This window comes from Indicator indicator, chromosome 15, assembly GCF_027791375.1.
Source record: "Indicator indicator isolate 239-I01 chromosome 15, UM_Iind_1.1, whole genome shotgun sequence".
Lineage (NCBI taxonomy): Eukaryota > Metazoa > Chordata > Aves > Piciformes > Indicatoridae > Indicator > Indicator indicator.
In genome coordinates, this window is record NC_072024.1 from 550,451 (window position 1) to 565,253 (window position 14,803).

At 59.5% G+C, this 14,803-nt stretch overlaps 1 protein-coding gene across 1 annotated transcript in view; it reads left to right on the forward strand.

Moving 5' to 3' along the window:
- SRGAP3 (SLIT-ROBO Rho GTPase activating protein 3) overlaps positions 1 to 14,803 on the forward strand; it is a 52,943-nt gene that overhangs the window by 19,119 nt on the left and 19,021 nt on the right. The window contains exons 3-7 of the mRNA XM_054387575.1: positions 5,593 to 5,785; positions 6,133 to 6,295; positions 10,880 to 10,942; positions 12,016 to 12,201; positions 12,779 to 12,907. Coding sequence (XP_054243550.1) covers positions 5,593 to 5,785; positions 6,133 to 6,295; positions 10,880 to 10,942; positions 12,016 to 12,201; positions 12,779 to 12,907 — 734 coding nt within the window. The remainder of the gene's footprint in view (positions 1 to 5,592; positions 5,786 to 6,132; positions 6,296 to 10,879; positions 10,943 to 12,015; positions 12,202 to 12,778; positions 12,908 to 14,803) is intronic.

Consider the following 14,803-nt stretch of genomic DNA (forward strand, 5'->3'; position numbering starts at 1 on the left):
GCTGCGGGGGGAGGCTGTCAGGGAAGCAGGCAGCAGCCCTGCCGCATGCCCTGCGGCTCCCCCCTGCCTGCAGCCGGCACTGCCCCGCCGTGGCTCCCGGGGCTGTGGGCACCCTCCTCAGCCTGGCACGACCTGCTGCAGCTGAAACAGAGCCAGTGGGGCTTCTGGGCTTCTAGCTCGGGTGTCAGGGTGCGAGGGGCAGCCCTTAGGCTGGGGTGGAAGCAGGGTGATGCCAGCAGTGCTGTGCAGATATCTGCAGCCTGAGCTTCAAACAAGGATGCAGACCCCTGGGAGGGGCACAGCCTGCTCAAGGGTGTCCCACCATGCACAGTGACCCTGGCTCTGGTGGGAATGCTGGAGGTGAGCCAGGCAGTGGCTGGTACCTTCCAGAGAGATGAGATCTGCTCTAGGAGAGTAGCAGTTCATAGACTCCTAGAATGGGTTGGGTTGGAAGGGACCTCAAAGCTCATCCAGTCCCAACCCCCTGCCAGGGGCAGGAGCACCTCCCACCAGCCCAGTTTGCTCAAGGCCCTCACCCATGTCTTGATCTGCTTTGCCCTTCTCAGTGCCCTGTTATTATTACTGTTTAAAAGAGATGTTGTTGTCTGGCTGGCACCTCAGCCAGCCCCAGTCCCATGGTTTGCTCTGTATGAAGGGATGAAAATTCCAAGAGACTCTGCAGGTCTGAATGGGAGCAGAAGGAGGAAAGGTGTTCGGTGTTTGAAACATTGCAGGGACATGATGCTTTGAGGGGGGAGATGCCAGTCCTGTAAGGAGTGCCCCTCTCGTGGTGCCCACCGGGGAGCACAGCACAGTCCGGCAGAGGATCCAAGTGGGCACAGCTCTTCTGGGTCGGGAGGCACCGCTGGATGATTGCTGTCACTCGTGGGGGCTGTGTGGTCCTGCTGGTGCTGCTGAGAAGCTGGGCAGGTTCTGCACACCCAGCGCTGGCCCCGCTGCTGCCCTCACTGAGCTGTGAGACCTCTCCATGGCTGGGCTAAGGAATGCAGGGTGCTGGAAAGAGCCTTTTCATGATCCTCTCCTTTATTCCGTGCGGGGGCTCAGGGGTGATTCACAGCCCAGTGCAGCCCTTTATTCCTGCCACTCTGAATGCCTTCTGCTTTGCATCTTAATAGCCCCAAGCACAGAGCTCTGCTGACGCCAGCCAGGGGCATTCAGAGTGTCAAAGACTTTCTCCGGCGGCCCCGGCAGACAAAGCCTCCTCTGAACCCTGGCTGCAGGCTGGAGGGAGCAGGGATGGAGCCTCTGGAGCTGCTGCAGCCTGTGCCAGCAGGGCAGCCAGGAGATGGCTTTTCTCTGGGGCAGAGTCTACCATCTGCTTCGGGAGGCTTCCTTTTGTTCTTCTCCAGCCTTCAACGAGCCCCACAGCAGCCCTGCCTGCCTCTTTAATGCTTTAATTGGTTCTTAGGGGCTTCTCCCTAACACCAGGGACGGAGGAGGAGCAAAGCAACTGAGCCCAGCTCTTTCTCTTTCCCATCCTCTCCCTGCTCGGAAAGCAGCCGGGGATAGAGCTCACCTGGGCAGGGCTCCTGGCTGTGGGGACCAGCTGGTGGTGCAGGCAGAGACAGGGCCAGCAGAGCACTGCCAGCAGTGTCTGGATGGGCATGGAGTGAACTTCTTCAAACTTGACTTGTTTAAAACCAGCCCCAACCAGGACAGACAAACCCCAAACACCTCAGGTCTGTGTTGCTGTGTCCTTGGACTCCTCCACTCCCAGTCCCATCAATTACCCCTCCCAGAGCATCAGCACAGGCAGTGCTGGGGTGTGCTGGGCAGTAGAGGTTTACTGCCCTGTGTCACCCAGGCAGGTAGCAGTGGGGATAGCTGTGGGCAGTCGACCCATGGGGAGCTGAGCCATAACCCCCCCAGCAGATCTGGTCTGGGTGAACATAGGCCCTGCAGCTGCAGGTCTGAGTGCAGTGTCCCTGTCTCAGACCATGCTGCTTCCCCCTGCTCACTCCTTGCCTCATGCTCCCTGGGGCTCCTGCTCACCCCCCCGGGGCTGTGTGGTTGGCAGTTGTGTTTCTGGCCTCCAGTGTCATGTCCCCGCAGCACCCCAGGCTGTTTGCTGGCAGCCTCCATCCCTGGCATGTCTGGGCCTGAGGCTGGAGTTAAGAATAGGAACTGTCTGGGTGGCTTTGCGTGCTGGGGCTTTGGTTTCCTTCCCTTTCCTGCCCAAGGAGCGTGTGCTGTCCTAGCAGGGCACAGCTGCCTGGCCCTGGCATGCTGCCTGCACAGGGGAGAGAAGTGGCTGCTCTGCTTCCCCCCAGGCTCTCTTCCTCCCTTGCTGCTGGGCAGTGTCTCTTCCGGAGTCACTTGGCCATTTCCAGCTCTGCATCCAGAGTCAGCCTGTGAGGGCAATGTGCTGGCAGCAGCCTCTGTGGGTTTGGGTTACAAGGGCTGGTGGTGAAAGCCAGCAGCTGGAGTGGGCACTGTCATCATGGGTGAGGAGCAGAGGGAATGGCAGTGTGTGGAGAGCCCCCTGGGAGATCTGCTGCCACCATGGCTCTTGGTAGGAGAGCTTTGCCTCCTTAAGTGCTTCCCAGCTGCTTTTTAATGATTTCAGGACTTCATTGTCACCACCACGGCTTTGATCTTCTTGCCCTTGTCCTCTTTGCTCCCTACCTAAAACAAGGTGGGCTGGCTACAGGTGGGCTGAGCATCTCCAGCATCTCCACCTTCCAGACAGGCTTACAGTGGAGCACCAAGTCTGCTGCTGCCGGAGTGCCTCCCAGATGGGCACAGGAGGCTGATGCTGAGTTCTGCTGGGTTTGGAGTGTGAAAGGCAAGGGGCAGGTCACCTGCAGGGGCCTACTGCCAGCACCTGCTGCAGAGCCTCGGTCCTGCTGGGTCAGTCCCCAGACATCCTCTTGAGTCTCTCTGCTTCCAGAGCGGTCATGTTGGGGGTACCTCATCTGGGCCACTTCTGTTCCCAGTCATGACTGTGTGTGGTGAGAGGGCTTGGGTGGGGGTGGGAGAGATGACAGCTGAAGCTGTTTCACTGCAGGACACAGTGTGTGGGACCTCCCTGGCTCGGTCTGGGCCGAGCTGGGACCAGCACTGGGCTGGGTGAGCCTGACTGCAGGGCCTGGAGAGCAGCAGGTGCCTGTCTGGGACAAATCTTCTGCCTGTGATCTCCTGTGGTGGGAGCCTGAGTTGGCTGAGCAGTTCTGTCTTGAGCTGTTGGTGGCAGCAGCCTTGTTTGTCATCTAGGAAGATGACCTAGAAAGATAAGTGACTCTGGTGTGGAATTCCCCTCTGGGCAGGGCTGTCCAGCACTCAGATGGAAGTAGCTGTGGAGCTCTCACCAGGCTGTCAGGAGGGCATCACCTGCTCTGGGCAGGCCTGTTCCACACCTGCTCTTCTCAGGGCAGTGCTCCTGGAGCACAAAGCAGACCAAGCCACAGCTGCTTCGTTGCTCACATGTGGTGACTTTCATTTGCAGTTTGAATATCACTGTGACAAACGACAAACTGAAGAGTGCTGGAGCTGCCCCTGGGGGAGGATGGCCCTGCTCAGTGATTGCTGCAAACAGCCCTCCAGAAAGGGAATTTTTCTTCATGGCTGAGTTGCTTTTTCCCTGCAGGTGTGGTGGGGAGCCCGTGGTGAGCACCAGGCTTGCAGGAGAGCCAGGACCTGGCTGTAGCCTCCAGGAGTGAGGGTGAAGGAGCAGGGACTGGGGCAGGCTCCAGAAGCCAGCTTGGTTAGCAGCAAACCCAGCATGGTGCTTTCCTGACCCTGCCAGCCCTGAGTCAGGGCTTCCAAACCGCCTGGCCCTACAACTCCTCCCTGGGGATGCTGCCTCCAGGGCAGGGGGTTCCCAGGAGGGCAGGAGTCACCCAGGTCAGGATATGATTTCTTAGTTTCAGTTCCCTTTTTCATGGTTGTGAATTGAGAGGTTTTGTTACAGCCTGGGCAGCAGCCACCTGCGGGCTCAGGGGGCACAGCTGGAGCTGCTTCCTGGCAGTGCCTCTGGTCTGGCTGTGTTTGGGGTGGGCTGGCTCCTGAGGAGCTCCCCCAGGCTGGGATTAAAGACATGCAGGAAGCCCCCCTGCAAAGCAGCAGTGTCACTGGGCTGCTCTCAGCCTTGTAGCAGCCTCAGCCTGTTCTGATGCCTCTCTTTGCCCTGGGATCCCCACCCTGTCTCTGCTCCTGTCTCTGTCTCACCATGAGCCCAGCCACTCATCCCTTCCTGGGCAGGGTTGTTAATAATGGCCCCAGGTCAGGAGGAACCTTTCCTGCTTGCCTTGGGCTGTTTGCTCTCCTGGACACACAACAGCATCCCCAGAACAGCTGAGGGGTGGCTGGGCTGACCCTCAGCCCCTGGGTTAGAGGCTGCTGGCAGCAGGGCTTGGCCCTGCTGTCCTGGTTCTGCCCAGGGAGGAGGACTCTGGAAGCTTTCATCCCATTGCCAGAGAAACCTCTGCCTTTGTCTGTCCCTGTCTGAGCAGCTGGAGCCTGGGGAGGGGGTGGCGTGCAGGACCCCACAGCTCTGTGAGGAGGAGGACAGGTCTCACTTGTGGAGGGTCCAGCTGTGAACTGTGGCTGGTGGGGCTGGAAGCCCCACATGGCCCCATGGCTTTGCTGCCTGGAGCATTGCTGCATCCCCATCCAGGTTTTCCCACTTCTAGAGCAGGCTTGGCTGCTGTGGTGCCTCACACTGCAGCTGAGGCTGCAGCCCTCCATCAGCCTGACCCCTACAGGCCTCTCCACCCCCTGCTTTCCCTCACCTTCTGCCCATGTGGGGCTCCTTGGCTTGATCTAACAAAGCCCATCCTGAGCTCCTTGTCCTGTGCCTTGTCCTGGCTCTGCAGCCTCGCCAGGAGCTGCTCCTGTACACAGCCTCCCTCTCCTGGGGCCTGGCTGTGCAACAGTTGGGTAGGGTTTTGGGTTTTGATTTCTACCAAAAGTTTCTATAAATTCCAGGGTCATCCCCAGGCCTACTGAGCTGCCTGCTCTACTCCTGCAGACCTGCAGCATTTCTGTTACCATCCTGCTGGTGCTGGGCAGAAGCTGGGCTGAGGGCTCTCCTGCTGAGGTTTGCTCTTCACAGTCAGCAGCTCATTTTCAGTCTAGCAAGGAGAACTCTGATGTTTTGAGTTGTGGGTACTGCTTGAACCAAGAGAGGTCTGAGCCCAGCTTGGGTCATGTCTTTGAGACACGGTCAGCTCCCTTGGTGCTGCTGTCCAGGGCAGCTTCCCAGGTCCTTTCCCCTTGCTGTAAGGAAGGACTCCAACAGCAGAGTCCCAGGCGTTACCCCTGCACACTGCACTGCTGTACAGCTGGGAGCAGAAGCAGCTCTGCCCTGGCTGCAGCTGCCTGGTATTGGTTCTGTTGGTGTCCCTTCTGCTTGTCTGCTTTCTCAGCTGTGTGCTCAGCTGCGGGGCCACCCTGCGTGCACAGCTGCAGGGGCTCCCTGCGTGCCCAGCTGTGGGGCTCCCTGCGTGCCCTGCTCCGGAGCTGCCTGCACACCCAGCTGCAGGGCTGCCTGCGCGGAGGCTGGGAGGAGACAGCTCCCCCAGGCAGTGCTGCTGACGCCCTGTGCTTGTCCTCTTCTCCATGTGGCTGCAGAGATCCGGAGCCAGCTGGTGGAGCAGTTCAAATGCCTGGAGCAGCAGTCAGAGTCGCGGCTGCAGCTGCTGCAGGACCTGCAGGAGTTCTTCCGCAGGAAGGCGGAGATCGAGCTGGAGTACTCCCGCAGCCTGGAGAAGCTGGCCGAGCGCTTCTCCTCCAAGATCCGCAGTTCCAGGGAGCACCAGTTCAAGTAAGCTGCTGCTGCGGGGCTGGCTGGGCCAGAGGCTTCCCTCCAATGGGGGTCCTGAGCTGCACGGTCCCAGAGTGGAGTGAAGGAAGTGGTCAGAGATGACCTCCCCGCCCCAGCACTTGGCTTGCAGAACCCTGTGGCTTGGAGTGCCAGGGCGAGGGTGCTGCGGGGCGAGGGTGCTGCAGGGCGAGGGTGCTGCGGGGTTAGGGTGCTGCGGGGCGAGGGCGCTGCGGGGTTAGGGTGCTGCGGGGCGAGGGCGCTGCGGGGCAAGGGTGCTACGGGGCAAGGGTTCTGCAGGGTTAGGTTGCTGCAGGCACTGCCCTGAGTTGGCTGCTGGCTGCCCCCAGGAAGGACCAGCAGCTGCTGTCTCCGGTGAGCTGCTGGTCGCTGGTGCTGACCCAGACGCGGCGCGAGAGCCGCGACCACGCCACCCTCAATGACATCTTCCTCAACAACGTCAGCGTGCGCCTGGCACAGGTGGGCGACGACGTCATCAGGCTCTTCAAGAAGGTGGGCAGGGGCCTGGGGGGGCTGCTCGAGCCCAGTGGGGGGCTGGGGGTGGGCTGCCCCAGAAACTGCCCCTGGAAGGCTCCAGAGGTGCAATCAAGGCAGCATCACAGAGCAGGATGCTCTCTGCAGTCCCCCCACAGCTCAGTGAGAGAACAGAGAGGCCTTGGAGCTCTGCAGAGGGAAAGGGGAAGCCAGGGCAGGGCAGGCCAAGGAGATTCCAGAGGCAGCTCACCACAGGCACCAAGCCAACAAAACTGCTCCAGAATCACCTGAGGCCTGCCACAGGGTGGGGAGGGGCAGGAGTCGAAACACTGCAAGGTGACAGCCAAAGGCCAAAGGTTTCTGGAGCTTGGAACTCCATATGGAAAAACTTGGAGCAGAGGAGGTGGTGATATCACCACCCTGAGGAACCTTGTCCCATTGAGCTGCCAGGAGATGCTGCAGAGCAGATCTGTGCAAGGGAATGACAGAGTCAGAGTGGTCTGGGCTGGAAGGGACCTCCAAAGCTCATCCCATCCAACCCCTCTGCAGTCATCAGGGACATCCTCAGCTCGAGCAGGAATATCACTGAAGGCTTTCCAGGTACTACTGACCCAGGAATTGTAAAGAGCTTGAGATCCAAAGGTGCCAGGTGAGGAGCAGGGAGGTATCCCCAGTGCTTAACCTGGCAGCAGCCAGAGAGGTGGAAGGTGAATATGTGGTGGCCTTCTAAAGGCAGGGTTGCAGAGGACAGGGCAGCATCTCCAGGCCGGTTGGGTGAAGCTTCAGGGAGTAGCAGGACAGGCAGGGGGGCAGGCCCAGGAGAGCAGTCAGTGACTTGCTGAGGAGTCCTCCTCAGAAGTCCCAGGGAGGTGTTTCCAGGACTTGGCACCCTCTATGTCTCAGGGCTGTTGGGAAGGTGCCTTGCTGGGGCTCCTGAAGAGGAGAAGCTGCTGAGATGTAAGGGGGGGCTGGTTTGTGGGGTGATGCCCGCTGAGAATCAGCGATCAAAAGGAAGAGGAAGGCCAGGGGAAGGCTGATCTGTGTCATGAATGCTCTCGGTGTGGATCCCACCTCAGGGGGGCTCCAGGGTATTGCACAGTCACAGACTGCATCTGATTGGAAGGCACCCCCAAAGGGCAGGCAGCAGGGACACCTCCAGGCTGCCCAGGCTGACCTTGAATGTCTCCAGGGATGGAGCCTCCACCACATCCCTTGCAGCCTGTTCCAGAGGGGCTGTGGGGCCTGGTAGCCGTGTTTGATGGGAAGCCTTGGGCACGTGTGTGGCAGCAGGAGCAGCCTGGGGACAGCCTTGCAGGGGCATCCAGCCCTGCAGCTGGCAGGGGGTGCTCAGGGGAGGAGGAGGCCTTAGCTGCTCTGTGCACATCTTTGTGTGCCAGGAGCCAAGGGCCTGAGGCACCCCTGGGGAGCCTGCAGTGTGAAGGAGCGTGGGGTGTGGAGTGGTTAAGTCTCTGCAGCTGTGGTTCAGCTGCTGGCTGTGGGTGGCTCTGGTGGGGAGCTGGGGGGACATTTTTTTGCAGAGATGTCACTTTGAATTTCTCCCAGCTAGGATTTATTCATGGGCTGTGACATGCTGCGGGTACAGGGAGGGGCTGGGAGGGTTTGTTTTGTGCTCTCATAATGTAAATGCAGAGGGTCTGGGGAAAGCAGTGTGTGTGGGGTGTCTGGGGAGGAGGTGTCTGGGGTGGGTGGCATTTGGGGTATGGGGAAGCACAGAGCTAAGGACCAAGTGCTCAGCGCTGTGGAAATCTGCTGCTGCTCCCCTCAGCTTCCCTGGCTGCTCCCCAGGTGTTCATCTCCACCCAGGGGCTCTGGCCTCCTGCTGAGCAGCAGCACTGGCCTGGGAGATGCAGGCTCTGGAGGCAGAGGGCTGCTCCCCAGAGTGAGCAGTGGTGTCCCCTCAGCAGGGGCTGCAGAGCTCTGCAGGTACTGAAGGATGTCCTGGAGCCTGGCAGCTGGGTGCTGCAGTGGGGACCAGCCTCCTGTGCAGCCTGCAGCACAGCCTGAGCTGTGTCCCCTGCCTGCTGCAGCAGGAGCCCTGCTGGTGCGGGAGGCAGAGCAGGGAAACTCAGCTGGGCAACTTCCCTGGAGCTGGCAGCCTGAGCCCCATTCCTGGCACAGGAGGTGGTCAGGGAAAGGTGTGGATGTTGCTGACAGGCAGGCAGTGAGGGGAGGTGCTGAGATGGCACTGCAGAGATCCAAGCCCATCCACTGTCACTGGGAGCCTGTGCACCGTGGGACCTGAGAGCATTTCCACCATGGGACCTGAGAGCACTTCCACCGTGGAATCTCCTCCCAGCATTTCCTCCGTGGCATCTCCTCTGGCACAGCCCCTGGGTGCTCTCTGGGCACAGGGTGCCTCTGCCCTGCAGAGCCCTGCTGCACTCCTGCCTTTCACTTCTAAGTGGCTCTGAGGCTGAGCTCTCCAAGCCTATGTGTGCCCAGCTGCCCTGAGCAGCCCTCCCCGCGGTGGGCATCGCAGGCAAGCGGCTCAGGGGCAGTTTTCCCTGGGTGCACACAGCCCATGGAGGTATTTGTGGGAATGGGCAGGAAGTGCCCTGGGTTTGGCTTGGGGCTGTTGGGAGGGGGCGGTGCCTATCCTTAGCTCAGAGACATCGTCAGGCTGTAATCAGTGCTTGCTGGCAGGAGAGATCTGGGAAGCAGTGCCTGCACATCTCCAGCTGCTGGCTTCCTGCAGGAGGTGGCTTGGGCTGCAGCCAGGCTCATCCCTGAGCCCCTGCCCCAGCCTGGCCACTCCCTGCCTCCGCCTTCATGCTATGCGAGGGGGGCACCTGGCTTGGCTTCCTCCTGCCTGCCAGCAGAAGGGAAAGCACCAAGTGGTGATGGGGCAGCAGCAGGCAGGGAGGAGGGGGAAGGTGCCACAAGTTCCTGTGCTGGCAGGGAGCTTCCTGCTCTGCTGAGGCTGGGCTAGGAAGTTGGCAGCTGGGTTGTGTAAGTGTGGTGAGGCTGTTGTGTAACCCAACCCTCCTTGGAGAGATGCTGCAGGTTCCCTGGGGCAGGAGAGTGGAAATCAGCTTCTGGAGTGCAGCATGGGGCATGGGCCTGAAATGCTGGAGTTGAGGAAGCCTGAGAGGCTTTGTGCTGCAGTGTCAAAGCTCATCAGAAGTGGGAAGGCACAGATCATGGAGTTGTGGTTGGAAGAGACCTGCAAGGTCATCGAGTCCAACCTTCAGCCCCAGGCCACCAGCAAGCCCAGCAGCAGGAGGCTTCAATGCATTGTCAGATGAGGGTGGATTGCCAGATGGTGCTGCCTGGCTGGAGAGTGCAGCTCTGAGTGCTTTGTGTACCCCCAAAGCCCTCTTATGTCATTTGAGCTCTGCAAGGGCACTAACACAGCCAGCAAAGTGTGGGGGCTGCAGCAGGCACTGCCCTATAGCCAGCACTCAGCTTGTGCTGAGGAACAGTCAGTGAGAAATTCTGGGCATGGGGTACCGCTGGACATGGGGCACCTCTGGGCATGGGGCAGGCACAGCTCTTCTGCACTCTGCCAGTCCTGATGTGAGTCAGGTGCCCAGCACAGGGGAGAACATTCAGGTTGCTCCTTGGGGGTGAGCTGTCTGTGGGCTGCAGATAAATCCTGCCAGGGCAAGGGCACAGTGGTGCTGTGCAGGGTAACCAAACTGCATTGTGTGGTGCTGCTGAGAGCCAGGCTGGTGAGCTGTGGCCAAGCCTGCCCCTGCAGGGGAGTGCAGCAGGAGGGTTACTATGCTCTGTGCTCCTCTTTGAGCCACACCTTGTATTGTGCTAGGGAGCTGGAGAACATGAAAGGCAACCAGGATGCCAGTTTGCTTCTAACCCAGCCTGGCAGAGGCAGCCTGGCAGAGGCAGCCATCTGTAGTTTGGGTTGGTGCTCAGAAAGGGGAAAGAGGGAGCCCGGCTGTGGCTGGCAGCCCTGAGGCTGCTCAGCTCCTGGAACAGGCAGGATGTCTCTGCAGTGGTGTCAGTGGAGGTCCTGCGGCACCTCTCATGCTTGGGGCTGTTCTGCTTTAAAAGACACCACCTGGGATGAAAATGTGCCTGGGGCTGGTCACTGCAGGGCACAGCAGGGCCAGTCTCGTGCTTGGCAGGGGAGCTGGAGTGGGGCAAAGCTTCCAGGGGCTGAAGGTGTTTGAGGTGGAGCCAGTTGGGCTACTCCCCTGGCAGGGGAACCCTGCAGGCAGGAGAGGGCTGGATTTGCTCTCTGGAGGGTGGGTGGGAAGCCTCTGCTGGGGGTCAGAGCATCTGTGTGGGCACAGGGCTGGAGAAGCTGGGGCAAGGACTTCTGCTTTGTCAGGATAAGGGTGGCCACTTGGTTTAAGGAAAGAGAAGAGCTCACTGCTTCCCTGTCCTACCACCTCCCCAGTGTCCCCAGACTGTGCCTTCTGCCAGTGCCAGGGTGTCCTGTACCAGCACTCTGCCAGCACTGGAGACCTTCCATGGACCTTTGGGCCTCTAGTTGGGAAGAATCTCCTCACCCCATTTCTGCTGCCTGTAGCGTGTGGAGGTGATGCAGTTACACTGTGCCTTTCAGAGGTGCTCTGTGAGCATGACAGAGTCTCCACTCTGCTTCCTTTTGTTTTCCAGAGCAAGGAGATTGGCCTGCAGATGCATGAGGAGCTCCTGAAGGTCACCAATGAGCTCTACACGGTGAGTAGGGAGGTGCCCCTGCCCGTGCCCACCCTGCCAGGCCATGGCTGGAGCAAGATGTCTGCACAGGGCTTGGAGAGGCTCTGCCTCTCTGCTCCTCCTGCTTGTGCAGAGACACTCTGCTCTCCTGGGCCCTGCTTTTTTAACATCTTGAGGCAGGAACTCCCCCAGCCTCTCCTAGTGCCACTACAGTGGTGTCCAGAAGCTCTGCCTGAGACCTTCAGATCTGTCTGAGGAGCTCTGCCTGAGCCTGGTCTTCAGCATGAGGTCAGGCATCTCCTGCCTTGTCAGGGCAATGTGAGAGCAAACATCAGATCCTGAGGGGAGATGATGAGAGGGGACAGGGTGACTAAAGGCATCAGGAGAGAAGAGCAGATGTGCTCCTCTGGCCAGCTCCCTGAAAGCCATCAGCCTGCCCTGGGGCTTTTCTACCTGAAGCGAAAGGCTGTGGCAGAAGCTGTGCCTGCAGTTTTCCTGGCACTGGTTCAGCATCCATCCAGAGCCTCACTTTAAAGGAGGAGGTGTGGCTGCAGCCCACTCTGGCACTGCCTGTGCCTGGCAGCAGCAGCAGGAGGAGCACTGAGTGGTGGTAGGAAACAAACTCCATTTCCACCTGGGATCTGCAGCTCCTCCAGCCCCAGGCTGGGTTCTGCTATCAGGGTGGTTGGCAGGGGATGGGTTGTGCAAGTGTGAGGTTGGGTCAAGAGTGACTCCAGGTTGCCTTTGGCCTCCTCACAGTCCTTGTCCTGCAGCCCCTTGCCCCATCTGCAGAGCACTGGGAGATGTTCCTCACTTCCCTCACACGTGGAACTCTTTGGCCCTGGGTGTGCTGGAGGAACATCCCAGGCTGGCCCTGCAGTGAGGAGGGGATGAGGAGGAGAGCTCCTGCACCAGCCCTGTGCCAGTTCAGCACAGGGTCAGTGATGGGCTCAGCCCTGTGGGCTTTTCCTTGCTCCCCTAGTGCCACCGTGGCCTCAGCCAGCCCTGGGGGGCTGCCGCAGGCTGCTGCAGCTCTGTTCAGTGCTGCCTGGGGTGGCTGCGTGGCAGGGGACTCACAGGCTGCTCCTCCTCAGGTGATGAAGACCTACCACATGTACCACGCAGAGAGCATCAGCGCTGAGAGCAAGCTGAAGGAGGCGGAGAAGCAGGAGGAGAAGCAGTTCAACAAGGCAGGGGACACCAGCGTCAACCTGCTGCGGCACGAGGAGCGGCCCCAGCGCCGCAGCTCCGTCAAGAAGATTGAGAAGATGAAGGAGAAGGTGAGGGGCAGGGCAGGGCAGGGAGCCAGGCTGGGGCCGGGCTTGGGAGGCTTTCTGCCCAGACAGGGCCCTGCCGTGGGGGCTGTGCTTTGCCTTCTGGCCAGAAATGCACTCTGAGTGCCGTGGCTGTCCCAGCGTCCCTGTCAGGGCCTTGGGGCAGGTGAAGGGCTGGGTCTGTAGAGCAGCAAAGCTGCTGCCTGCACAGGCTGCTGGCTCCAGCCAGCTGGAACACTGCAGTCCGGCTTCATCACGTATACCAGTCCTCAGCATCTCCAGGGCTGTCCTTCTCTTCATTTTGGAGAGCAAGCAGCAGCTTCCCCAGCCGGGACCTGCTTGCTCCACACTAACCCAGCTCTGGGACGTGGGTGAGCAGCAGCAGGCTGCAGCCTGGGCTGGTGGGAGGTGTCCCTGCCCGTGGCTGGGCGTTGGAACTGGGTGAGCTTGGAGGTCCCTTCCAGCCCAACCCGCTCTGTGACTCTCTGAGTCTCTGAACCTTTGAAGGTCCCTTCCACTCTGTGCAGTCTGTGGTCCCATGAGCCCCTCCTCTGTGCCCTGAGGCTGTATTTTGCTCCCCCAGAGGCAGGCCAAGTACTCTGAGAACAAGCTGAAGTGCACCAAGGCCAGGAACGACTACCTGCTGAACCTGGCAGCTGCCAACGCTGCTGTCAGCAAGTACTACATCCATGACGTGTCCGACCTCATTGACGTGAGTGCTGCACTGCCCCGCCCCCTGCCCCGCCCCCTGCCCCGCCCAGTCCTGGGCTGCACTCCTGCCTGCGGGGGCTGAAGGGGTTAATCATCCTTAGCTGGGGCTTTGCTCTGCCCCTGGCTTCTCCTCCCCTCCCTCCCCCAGCTCCACACTCTGCCTCGGCTCTGCCCCAGCTGCTGGGGGGGTGTGAGCAGAGCCAGGGCTGCCATTAATCCCAGGCTGGTTTGGGTTGGAAGGACCCTGGAGCTCATCCAGTCCAAGCTCCTGCAGCCAGCAGGGACATCTGCAACTGGAGCAGGCTGCTCAGAGCCCCAGACAGCCTCACCTGCAGTGGTGCCAGGCATGGGGCACCCAGAGCTTCTCTGGGCAGTGCTCAGAGTTGGCCGCCTCTGGACTTTGTCACACAGCAGAGGACCTGACTCTGTAAACTGCTCGCACCAGTCCCTGGGTAGAAGATGGAGTTTGGTGACTGCAGGCTATGAACCAGCTTGAGCCAAGCAGGCTCCTGGGCTCAGCTCATGCTCCAGTCAAATCTGGTGCACAGCTAGGGACTGCTGCTTGAGTGCTCTGCACCTTTCCTGCTGTGTCAGACCTTGCTCAGCTCTGGCTGTTGGTGGACCTTGGCTTTGTCTCCAGAGCCATGCAGTGTTGCTTTCTTCCATGCTAAAGCAGTGCTGCCATCTACTCTGCCTGCTGGCATCTGCTCTAGCTCCCACCTAGAAGGGTGTCCTGCAGCTGGAGCCCCTCACAGCCTTTGGAGCAGTTTGCTCTGGGGCAAGCAGGTGAGCCTGAGCTGCTCCTGACTGATGGATGCACTGGAAACAGAGAGGCTCTGAGGAGGAGCAGCTGCATCCCTCTGGTAGCTGAAAGCCTTTCTCTCTCTGCTGTACTCACCTGCAGATGCCCTTGGTGGCAGCTCAGCACATGTGGAAGTGCTCTCTGGGCTTGGGAAGGTGCCTCCTGAGTTGTGCCCAAAAGGCTGATGGTATGGAGCAGCCTCGGGGTAGGGCTGCTGGAAGCAGGGCAGGAGCTGAGCTGCTTTGAATGATCCAAGGGAACGGATTTCCCCTGCTCCTGTGGCAGTGCTGTGGGTTGCACTGTGGGTGGTTGCTTCAGTGGTCTTCTGGTATCAGGTAATAGAAGGAAGGAAGTGGCCTGGAGTTGTGCCAGGGAAGGGTTAGGTTGGAGAGAAGGAAAAGTTTCTTTGCTGCAAAAGTGGTCAGGGGTTGGCAGAGGCTGCCTAGGGAGGTGGTGGAGTCCTCATCCCTGGAGGTGTTCCAGAAACCTGTGCCTATGTCCCTTAGGGCCATGGTTTGATGGCCATGGAGATGTTGAGTTACTGGCTGGACTGGATGAGCTCAGAGGCCTTTTCCAGCCCAAACCATTCCATGATTCTATAAACAACTCATCTGTGAGCACTGATCTGCCCTCTGGCTTCCTTATTACCCGGCTGTGCCCTGGCAGGGCCTGCTGGGCTGGGCAGCTCCTGCACTGACCCCTCCAGCTCAGATCTGTTCCTCTGAGCATCTATTCCAGCAAGGGCTGCAAACCCCTGGGCTGTTGAGAGTTTGGGACAGGATAAAATATTCCTGGGCTGTCCTGATAGTTCTCTTTGTCATTTAAGATGCCATATTAAAAACTAACAACGTGATGATGGAGCCAGCTGAGCATTGAGGGCTGAGAACACCTTAGCTTTCCCATGGGCTGTCTGCTCTGCCCAGGGCTGTTCTGCCTGCCTCATTTGATGGTTTTTTTAAGCAGGAATGATTTGCTTCCATGGAGCCCTGGGGCCTTGGATTTCCTGGAGAGTTACTGAGCTTTGTTTTACTTCTGTTTATTTTATCCTTCCCAACTTTATTTCCTTGCTGACACTTCCACTGCAGTCAGTAGATG